We start from the raw sequence: 12,492 nt of genomic DNA, 5'->3' as shown, positions 1-12,492 counted from the left end.
ACACAGAAAACCAGCATCATAGACACAGAGAACCAGCATCATAGACACAGAAAACCAGAATCATAGACACAGAAAACCAGTATCATAGACACAGAAAACCAGCATCATAGACACAGAAAACCAGTATCATAGACACAGAAAACCAGCATCAGACACAGAGAACCAGCATCATAGACACAGAAAACCAGCATCATAGACACAGAAAACCAGCATCATAGACACAGAGAAACAGCATCATAGACACAGAGAACCAGCATCATAGACACAGAAAACCAGCATCATAGACACAGAGAACCAGCATCATAGACACAGAACACCAGCATCATAGACACAGAAAACCAGCATCATAGACACAGAAAACCAGCATCATAGTCACAGAGAACCAGCATCATAGACACAGAAAACCCTGCATCATAGACACAGAGAACCAGCATCATAGACACAGAGAACCAGCATCATAGACACAGAAAACCAGCATCATAGACACAGAGAACCAGCATCATAGACACAGAAAACCAGCATCATAGACACAGAAAATCTGTATCACATTAACAGAAAGAAAACCAGCATCATAGACACAGAATAACAGCATCATAGACACAGAAAACCAGCATCATAGACACAGAAAACCAGCATCATAGTCACAGAGAACCAGCATCATAGACACAGAAAACCCTGCATCATAGACACAGAAAACCATCATCATAGACACAGAGAACCAGCATCATAGACACAGAGAACCAGCATCATAGACACAGAGAACCAGCATCATAGACACAGAAAACCAGCATCATAGACACAGAGAACCAGCATCATAGACACATAACACCAGCATCATAGACACAGAGAACCAGCATCATAGACACAGAACACCAGCATCATAGACACAGAAAACCAGCATCATAGTCACAGAGAACCAGCATCATAGACACAGAAAACCCTGCATCATAGACACAGAGAACCAGCATCATAAACACAGAGAACCAGCATCACAGACACAGAGAACCAGCATCATAGACACAGAAAACCAGCATCATAGTCACAGAGAACCAGCATCATAGACACAGAGAACCAGCATCATAGACACAGAAAACCAGCATCATAGACACAGAGAACCAGCATCATAGACACATAACACCAGCATCATAGACACAGAGAACCAGCATCATAGACACAGAACACCAGCATCATAGACACAGAAAACCAGCATCATAGTCACAGAGAACCAGCATCATAGACACAGAAAACCCTGCATCATAGACACAGAGAACCAGCATCATAAACACAGAGAACCATCATCACAGACACAGAGAACCAGCATCATAGACACAGAAAACCAGCATCATAGTCACAGAGAACCAGCATCATAGACACAGAGAACCAGCATCATAGACACATAACACCAGCATCATAGACACAGAAAACCAGCATCATAGACACAGAGAACCAGCATCATAGACACATAACACCAGATTCATAGACACAGAGAACCAGCATCATAGACACAGAACACCAGCATCATAGACACAGAAAACCAGCATCATAGTCACAGAGAACCAGCATCATAGACACAGAAAACCCTGCATCATAGACACAGAGAACCAGCATCATAGACACAGAGAACCAGCATCACAGACACAGAGAACCAGCATCATAGACACAGAAAACCAGCATCATATACACAGAAAACCAGCATCATAGACACAAAAAACAGAAAACCAGCATCATAGACACAGAGAACCAGCATCATAGACACAGAAAACCAGCATCATAGACACAGAGAACCAGCATCATAGACACAGAAAACCCTGCATCATAGACACAGAGAACCTGCATCATACAGTGCATTCGGAAAGGATTCTTCCCTTTTCCAACATGTTGTTACATTACAGCCTTATTCTAAAACGGGTTAAATTGGGGTTTTTCCTCATTCATCTACACATAATATCCCATAATGACAAAGCAAAACGTTTTTTTTTCTTCAAATTTATAAAAACAGAAATACCTTATTTACATAATAAGTATTCAGTTTCTCCCATTCTTCTCTGCAGATCCTCTCAAGCTCTGTCAGGTTGGATGGGGAGTGTCGCTGCACAGCTATTTTCAGATCTCTCCAGAGATGTTAGATCGGGTTCATTTCTGGGCTCTGGCTGGGCCATTCAAAGACATTCAGAGACTTGTCCAAAACTGTTTGGACCTACACAGTACTGGTACACCATGTAGGAGCAGTTTGGACCTACTCAGTACTGGTACACCATGTAGGAGCAGTTTGGACCTACTGTTACACCATGTAGGAGCAGGTTGGACCTACTCAGTACCGGTACACCATGTAGGAGCAGTTTGGACCTACTCAGTACTGGTACACCATGTAGGAGCAGGTTGGACCTACTCAGTACTGGTACACCATGTAGGAGCAGTTTGGACCTACTCAGTACTGGTACACCATGTAGGAGCAGTTTGGACCTACTCAGTACTGTTACACCGTGTAGGAGCAGTTTGGACCTACTCAGTACTGGTACACCATGTAGGAGCAGTTTGGACCTACTAAGTACTGGTACACCATGTAGGAGCAGTTTGGACCTACTCAGTACTGTTACACCATGTAGGAGCAGTTTGGACCTACTCAGTACTGTTACACCGTGTAGGAGCAGTTTGGACCTACTCAGTACTGTTACACCATGTAGGAACAGTTTGGACCTACTCAGTACTGGTACACCATGTAGGAGCAGTTTGGACCTACTCAGTACTGTTACACCGTGTAGGAGCAGTTTGGACCTACTCAGTACTGTTACACCGTGTAGGAGCAGTTTGGACCTACTCAGTACTGTTACACCGTGTAGGAGCAGTTTGGACCTACTCAGTACTGTTACACCATGTAGGAGCAGTTTGGACCTACTCAGTACTGGTACACCATGTAGGAGCAGTTTGGACCTACTCAGTACTGGTACACCATGTAGGAGCAGTTTGGACCTACTCAGTACTGGTACACCATGTAGGAGCAGTTTGGACCTACTCAGTACTGGTACACCATGTAGGAGCAGGTTGGACCTAGCTGCCTTAGTATGGTAGGTTGTTTTAAATTCTCACTCATTAAAGATATTCACTAATCAACACATGCTTCTCTTTGTACGTCTCAATATAATATTATTTAATGAAATAAATGAAAAATCAACTTTTTGTCTCAAAATAAAATGAACATTTCCCTTGACTGTGTTACCCTTCCCACCCAGCAGATGGCGATGTGCCTGTTTCAGGCGATGCTGCCAGTGTGACGTATAATCTAGTGGACGGGACGCTTCTTCAACAACAACAGCTAGTCAACCACCTCCGTCGCTTCATAGCCAAAAAAAACATTGAAGCTCTTTAAACTCTTTCGGTGTATATTAGCCACTGTGTTTTAAACACACTTGTCGTATCTACTTGCTAGTTACCCTATTTAATATTTACGTTGTTGTTAGTCAGCTAGCTAGCTGGCTGGGTAAATTAGCACCAGCCTAGTCACTAATGCTAACTAGCTATCTAGCTAACATCCCAACCATGAGCTCACTAAGCTACTCTCCTCCTGCTAAAGAAGAGGAGGTCTGCTGGACGGAGAAAGAAGCTCTAGTGAAAGAGGAGGAGGAAGAGGAGGATGTTACAATACAAAAACAAGTAGAGGGTGAAGCTGTTACCGTGAAAGAAGAAGAGGAAGACGTTACAGTGAAAGAAGAGGAAGACGCGTTCAGAGTGAAAGAGGAGGAAGATGTTACAGTGAAAGAAGAGGAAGACGCGTTCAGAGTGAAAGAGGAGGAGGATGTTACAGTGAAAGAAGAGGAAGACGCGTTCAGAGTGAAAGAGGAGGATGATGTTACAGTGAAAGAAGAGGAAGACATTTTTGGAATAAAGGAAGAGGGGGAGATTACTGTCACATTGGAAGAAGAAGAAGAGACTGGAGATCTGATTAACAACAGTGAGTAATATATTAAAAACAGGAGCACAAACTCTGCAGTTGTTGAACCGATGTGTGGTTTTAAAGGGCCATTCTAATGAAGGTCTACACTTTAATATGTTGTTCTGTAGGAATTGTTAAATCTACAAAGAGTGGGGGGCGGCCAACAAAACGTTAATGGATCAAATGCTTCACATTATATATTTCACTACCTTTGTAAACATCTGAATATCTCTTTCTGTAGTGCTTTACTCAGTGTCTGTGCTTGACATCACATAAAAGCATAAAACAACTCGTGTGTGACTCGTGTCAAGACAAAGAAGGATCATTTTGATCTGGATTAAAAAATAATTACTACAGGTTATTTAAAATCCTTAACAGTTTATTGACGCACCCGTGCGTCAATCTAAGTAACATAATGAAAAATAAACTCCATCAAAATCCGTCAGTTGAAGCTAGAGATATTGAGACGTAGCATGGGCTGAGTCTTAATCCACCACATCTGCCTATGTTGGAAGTAAGGGGTTAAATATGTCGAAAAAATATTTCCTGAGTTTTCTTATATCTCCATCGTTAAGACAGTGGATGAATCAAATGACCCTCCATCGTTAAGACAGTGGATGAATCAAATGACCCTCCATCGTTAAGACAGTGGATGAATCAAATGACCCTCCATCGTTAAGACAGTGGATGAATCAAATGACCCTCCATCGTTAAGACAGTGGATGAATCAAATGACCCTCCATCGTTAAGACAGTGGATGAATCAAATGAGCCTCCATCGTTAAGACAGTGGATGAATCAAATGAGCCTCCATCGTTAAGACAGTGGATGAATCAAATGACCCTCCATCGTTAAGACAGTGGATGAATCAAATGACCCTCCATCGTTAAGACAGTGGATGAATCAAATGCATTATTATCTAAATATTGAACAAAATGTGGGCTACAGAGAGAAAAATAATTGTTCAATTTGAAGCCATATGGCGTAAAATATTACAAGCACTGGAGATATTCAAAGGATGAGGAAGGAGAGAAAATCAGATTGTGAGACAAACAGGATGGGTGGATATGGTGGGAACATGTGGGTCTGAGCAGGTGGGATGTCAATGTTTGTAGTAAATGTTTAGTTGTCAATTGTCTTTGTCTAAGTATGTCGTTGTAGTAAGAAAAAGACAATCTTTCAAAAACAAACAGTATATATTTTTAAAAAATAGAGAGATATTCACGGGTCCAAAAGACAGTTCGAAATTAATTTAGCCAACGAAAGAATTTCTACAAAATGAAACAAAACATACATAAAGAACTGGTTTAGATTCTTAAATAGACCTACAATAACAATAATAATAATAAAACGAATCATAAATACGAAAATAAATCATACGAATTTGAGAAATTGCATCAAATCTGAATAGCGAGTTGAACAAAGTTTTCTCATCTATAATCAGCTAAAACATTTTCTAAGAATTGAAAAATCTGTCGATGTGCCCTTGAGCAAGGCACTTAACCCTAATTGCTCCTGTAAGTCGCTCTGGATAAGAGCGTCTGCTAAATGACTAAAAAAATAATAATACAAAAAATAAAACATTCCCCTTGTAGACTTCTTTTCACTCCTCCTCTAACTGTCGTTTAGTTAAATGAAAAAGGCCTCCATCTTCGCAATGAACAGTAACCTAGGCCAAGGCTCCGTTCACTCGCTCCCTCTCTCTCCTCAGCAGCAGGCGCACGTGACGTGAGCAGCCGGAACCAGTTTCAGCTGGACATAAGCTGTACGTTTTATTGTGTTGCAATGGTCTGACACAGATAACAAGCTCCACGCGGTCATCAGGAGGGGTCCAGTCGGTAAATACATTTTAATTGCACATACCCCAGACTCGTGGCAATTATATCAGATCCAAGACAAAAGTCAGAATTTAGGACCCGGATCCCGGGTCGGATCTAGGAATTCCGGGTCTGTTAGACCTATGCAGACCTCTAGCACCAACTCCTCTGTAAAGTACAAATGAACAATAAAAGGGGACATGAATAGCCATGCTAGCCCAATGACGACGTGTGCAGAGAAAAGTACAGCCACTAGCTAGCATGTACAGCATTCACAAATCAACAGATACAAAGTTAATGACTGACAGGAATACATATCACAATATCATGGTGGGAAACCATTATAAAACACTGGCAGTAATATCAGGAATGGAACTATTCAGATTCTGGAACTATTCAGATTCTGGAACTATTTAGATTCTGGAACTATACAGATTCTGGAACTATTTAGATTCTGGAATTATTTAGATTCTGGAACTATTCAGATTCTGGAACTATACAGATTCTGGAACTATACAGATTCTGGAACTATTTAGATTCTGGAAATCTACAGATTCTGGAACTATTCAGATTCTGGAACTATACAGATTCTGGAACTATACAGATTCTGGAACTATTCAGATTCTGGAACTATTTAGATTATGGAACTATACAGATTCTGGAACTATTCAGATTCTGGAACTATTCAGATTCTGGAACTATTTAGATTCTGGAACTATACAGATTCTGGAACTATTTAGATTCTGGAATTATTTAGATTCTGGAACTATTCAGATTCTGGAACTATACAGATTCTGGAACTATACAGATTCTGGAACTATTTAGATTCTGGAAATCTACAGATTCTGGAACTATTCAGATTCTGGAACTATACAGATTCTGGAACTATACAGATTCTGGAACTATTCAGATTCTGGAACTATTTAGATTATGGAACTATACAGATTCTGGAACTATTCAGATTCTGGAACTATTCAGATTCTGGAACTATACAGATTCTGGGACTATACAGATTCTGGAACTATACAGATTCTGGAACTATACAGATTCTGGAACTATTTAGATTCTGGAACTATTTAGATTCTGGAACTATTTAGATTCTGGAACTATACAGATTCTGGAACTATACAGATTCTGGAACTATTTAGATTCTGGAACTATTTAGATTCTGGAACTATTTAGATTCTGGAACTATTTAGATTCTGGAACTATACAGATTCTGGAACTATACAGATTCTGAAACTATTCAGATTCTGGATCTATTCAGATTCTGGAACTATTCAGATTCTGGAACTATTCAGATTCTGGAACTATTTAGATTCTGGAACTATACAGATTCTGGAACTATTCAGATTCTGGATCTATACAGATTCTGGAACTATACAGATTCTGGATCTATACAGATTCTGGAACTATTCAGATTCTGGATCTATACAGATTCTGGAACTATACAGATTCTGGAACTATACAGATTCTGGATCTATACAGATTCTGGAACTATTCAGATTCTGGAACTATACAGATTCTGGACCTATACAGATTCTGGAACTATTCAGATTCTGGAACTATACAGATTCTGGAACTATACAGATTCTGGAACTATACAGATTCTGGAACTATTCAGATTCTGGAACTATTCAGATTCTGGAACTATTCAGATTCTGGAACTATTTAGATTCTGGAACTATACAGATTCTGGAACTATTCAGATTCTGGATCTATACAGATTCTGGAACTATACAGATTCTGGACCTATACAGATTCTGGAACTATTTAGATTCTGGAACTATACAGATTCTGGAACTATTCAGATTCTGGAACTATTCAGATTCTTGAACTATTCAGATTCTGGAACTATTTAGATTCTGGAACTATTCAGATTCTGGAACTATTCAGATTCTGGATCTATACAGATTCTGGAACTATTTCGATTCTGGAACTATTTCGATTCTGGAACTATTCAGATTCTGGAACTATTTAGATTCTGGAACTATACAGATTCTGGAACTATTTAGATTCTGGAACTATTTAGATTCTGGAACTATACAGATTCTGGAACTATTCAGATTCTGGAACTATTTAGATTCTGGGGAATTATATCAAATGAAATTCAACACGTGGACTGTTTCAACTTACTTCTGAAGTCTCCAAAAAAACAAACATTTCAATTTATTATACTAAAAATGTCAAGGGTTTGTCACACAGTTCCTTAACTGTTTAATGGTAAAGCAAGCATTTATCCAGGTAAGCATTGACAGATTCCAATGGCAAACATAAAGATGGCAGAATTCAGATATGACGTCATTGTTTTTTTCCACTGAGTTTGTAAACTACAATTCAATGTGCCAATAAATCAGCACAATAAACTTTTTTAACTTCTTTATTTTTGGGGCGTCTTGAAGCTAAAATAGTTAATGACGACACTAAAAAAGGAGTAACGTGGAGGAATGTACAATATGGCCAACTTAGCAAAAAAAGGAATTAGTGGTAAGTGCAGAGGGCTGCCATCTCTATGCGTCTCCGCCATTGATATTGATGGTATAAAGGTACAAATATTATGAAAATTATAGAAATCTTGAAATCAGTCATGACAAATAAAGGGACATTCCGTAGACAAATAAACAGTTTCCGTCCAACGTTATACACAATAAGCATTTATATAAAATGTTTCTAGTAATCCTGTTTACGGACTGATGGCTGATTCTGATAAATGCAGAAAATTGCCTTTTCAAAATAAAACCTCTACCACAGCGAGCATGTTATTTTTGTGAAGCATATTTTATTCTGAGTTCAGACATAGCTCAGTTGGTAGAGCATGGCGTTTGCAACGCCAGGGTTGTGGGTTCGATTCCCACGGGGGGCCAGTGACTACAATGTAAATAACGTTTTTATGTGAAATTGACTTCTAAGACAATTTACATTGTTGTTCCCAACTCACTTCATTCACGCTAAACAGGGAGGCTCGCTTGGCTGGTGCTGGATCACATGATCAAATACATCACTGGATCTATCACCTGTTCTAATCACTGTTCAACTGAAGACCCATCTTAACTTAACCCCTTATGTACCATTCTAGCCCCATCTTAACTTAACCCCTTATGTACCATTCTAGACCCATCTTAACTTAACCCCTTATGTACCATTCTAGACCCATCTTAACTTAACCCCTTATGTACCATTCTAGACCCATCTTAACTTCACCCCTTATGTACCATTCTAGACCCATCTTAACTTCACCCCTTATGTACCATTCTAGACCCATCTTAACTTAACCCCTTATGTACCATTCTAGCCCCATCTTAACTTAACCCCTTATGTACCATTCTAGCCCCATCTTAACTTAACCCCTTATGTACCATTCTAGCCCCATCTTAACTTAACCCCTTATGTACCATTCTAGCCCCATCTTAACTTAACCCCTTATGTACCATTCTAGACCCATCTTAAATTAACCCCCTTATGTACCATTCTAGACCCATCTTAACTTAACCCCTTATGTACCATTCTAGCCCCATCTAAACCCCTTATGTACCATTCTAGCCCCATCTTAACTTAACCCCTTATGTACCATTCTAGCCCCATCTTAACTTAACCCCTTATGTACCATTCTAGACCCATCTTAACTTAACCCCTTATGTACCATTCTAGACCCATCTTAACTTAACCCCTTATGTACCATTCTAGCCCCATCTAAACCCCTTATGTACCATTCTAGACCCATCTTAACTTAACCCCTTATGTACCATTCTAGCCCCATCTAAACCCCTTATGTACCATTCTAGCCCCATCTTAACTTAACCCCTTATGTACCATTCTAGCCCCATCTTAAATTAACCCCTTATGTACCATTCTAGACCCATCTTAAATTAACCCCCTTATGTACCATTCTAGACCCATCTTAACTTAACCCCTTATGTACCATTCTAGCCCCATCTAAACCCCTTATGTACCATTCTAGCCCCATCTTAACTTAACCCCTTATGTACCATTCTAGCCCCATCTTAAATTAACCCCTTATGTACCATTCTAGCCCCATCTTAAATTAACCCCTTATGTACCATTCTAGACCCATCTTAACTTAACCTGTTATGTACCATTCTAGCCCCATCTTAACTTAACCCCTTATGTACCATTCTAGCCCCATCTTAACTTAACCCCTTATGTACCATTCTAGCCCCATCTAAACCCCTTATGTACCATTCTAGCCCCATCTTAAATTAACCCCTTATGTACCATTCTAGCCCCACCTTAACTTAACCCCTTATGTACCATTCTAGCCCCATCTTAACTTAACCCCTTATGTACCATTCTAGCCCCATCTTAACTTAACCCCTTATGTACCATTCTAGCCCCATCTACACCCCTTATGTACCATTCTAGCCCCATCTTAACTTAACCCCTTATGTACCATTCTAGCCCCATCTTAACTTAACCCCTTATGTACCATTCTAGCCCCATCTTAACCTAACCCCTTATGTACCATTCTAGCCCCATCTTAACCTAACCCCTTATGTACCATTCTAGCCCCATCTTAACTTAACCCCTTATGTACCATTCTAGCCCCATCTTAACTTAACCCCCTTATGTACCATTCTAGCCCCATCTTAACTTAACCCCTTATGTACCATTCTAGACCCATCTTAAATTAACCCCCTTATGTACCATTCTAGACCCATTTTATACTAACCCCCTTATGTACCATTCTAGCTCCATCTTAACTTAACCCCTTATGTACCATTCTAGACCCATTTTACAGGGATTACCCATGAATCATGACTATCAACAAATCAGCATCCAGGATCCACATTTATGGTTTTATAATGAGGGATCTAGTCTGGATTAAACTTCATAGGAAGAAGAGCAGGAGATTTCATTTAGATATCTCTCTGTTTAACTAAATACTCTGTCTTTGGCAGGAGAGAGACCAGACTCTCATTCTGACAGATGCAAGAAGAGTTCTTCGGGGGAACCAGACCCAGAGACGGCCAAACCAGTGAGACGACACCACTGCTCCCAGTGTAGTTTGAGTTTTAAGTGGTTATGGAAGCTTATACAGCATGAGGGGACACACACATGGGAGAAACCACACCCCTGCTCCCAGTGTGGAAAGAGATTTACCCTGTTAGGGAACCTGAAAAAGCATAAAGGAATACACACAGGAGAAAAGCCTTTCCAATGTTCCCAGTGTGGAAAGAGATTTTCACGATCAGAGCACCTAAAATCACATGGTAGGACACACACTGGGGAGAAACCACACCACTGCTCCCAGTGTGGAAAGAGATTTACCCAGTTAGGGAGCCTGAAAAAGCATAAAGGAATACACACAGGAGAAAAGCCTTTCCAATGTTCCCAGTGTGGAAAGAGATTTTCAGGTTTACAGCACCTAAAATCACATGAGAGGACGCACACAGGGGAGAAACCACACCATTGTGCCCTGTGTGGAATGGATTTTACCCAGTTAGGGAACCTAAAAACGCATGAGATGAAACACACAGGCGAAAAGCCTTTCCAATGTTCCCAGTGTGGAAAAAGATTTTCACGATCACAGGAACTAAAATCACATGAGAGGACACACACGGGGGATAAACCACACCACTGCTCCCATTGTGGAAAGGGTTTTACCCAATTAGGGAACCTGAACAAACATAAGAGAATACACTCTGGAGAAAAGCCTTACCACTGCGCCCAGTGTGGAAAGCGTTTTACCCAGTTAGGGAACCTGAACAACCATAAAATAATACACACAGAAGAAAAGCCTTTCCAATGTTCCCAGTGTGGAAAGAGATTTACCCTGTTAGGGAACCTGAAAAAGCATAAAGGAATACACACAGGAGAAAAGCCTTTCCAATGTTCCCAGTGTGGTAAGAGATTTTCACGATCAGAGCACCTAAAATCACATGGTAGGACACACACTGGAGAGAAACCACACCACTGCTCCCAGTGTGGAAAGAGATTTACCCAGTTAGGGAGCCTGAAAAAGCATAAAGGAATACACACAGGAGAAAAGCCTTTCCAATGTTCCCAGTGTGGAAAAAGATTTTCACGATCACAGGAACTAAAATCACATGAGAGGACACACACGGGGGATAAACCACACCATTGCTCCCATTGTGGAAAGGGTTTTACCCAGTTAGGGAGCCTGAACAAACATAAGAGAATACACTCTGGAGAAAAGCCTTACCACTGCGCCCAGTGTGAAAAGAGTTTTACCCAGTTAGGGAGCCTGAACAACCATAAGAAGAGAATACACTCTGGAGAGAAATCTTAACATACTTTCCTGGACAGAGGAGCTTAAATCACATGACAGAATAGAGAGGCTGTGTTCTGACTTATTTATTTATTTTTAAATGAAATCACATTGTTTATGATATAGTCCCCTGTAGCTCAGTTGGTAGATTATGGCGCTTGCAACGCCAGGGTTGTGGGTTCCTTTTCCACGGGGGGCCAGTATGAAAATGTATTGACTCACTAACTGTAAGGCTCTGGATAAGAGCATCTGCTAAAATGACTAAAATGTAAAAAATTTGAAATCTTACTCAGAAATAGGCTTACTTTTGTTTGGATTTTTTCCTCTCGAGACATGATCACGTCTAAAATCAAATTACAATTTTAAAAAGTTTAATTTGGATTGATGGAATGCAAGTACTGTATGAACCCTCAGATGTTCATTATATGATTTGGATATTTAAAACATGGAAATGATTAAATTGATGAATCCAATGTGTATTTCTTGATTTTAACCTTG

General features: G+C 40.0%; 1 protein-coding gene across 1 annotated transcript; it reads left to right on the top strand.

The window, feature by feature from the left end:
- Positions 1 to 3,282: 3,282 nt before the first annotated feature.
- On the top strand, positions 3,283 to 12,015 carry LOC311116665 (uncharacterized protein; the record flags this gene model as incomplete). Its single annotated transcript, XM_084191722.1, has 2 exons — positions 3,283 to 3,949; positions 10,664 to 12,015. Exons 1-2 carry the CDS (start codon positions 3,505 to 3,507, stop codon positions 12,013 to 12,015), a joined length of 1,797 nt encoding a protein of 598 aa, XP_084047848.1. The 5' UTR covers positions 3,283 to 3,504.
- Between the last annotated feature and the right edge of the window lie 477 nt (positions 12,016 to 12,492).

The sequence above is a fragment of the Coregonus lavaretus genome, assembly GCF_964263955.1.
Source record: "Coregonus lavaretus genome assembly, contig: HAP1_SCAFFOLD_119, whole genome shotgun sequence".
NCBI lineage: Eukaryota > Metazoa > Chordata > Actinopteri > Salmoniformes > Salmonidae > Coregonus > Coregonus lavaretus.
The sequence above is the reverse complement of the archived record's forward strand: the minus strand, read 5'-3'. Positions and strand labels throughout refer to the sequence as shown.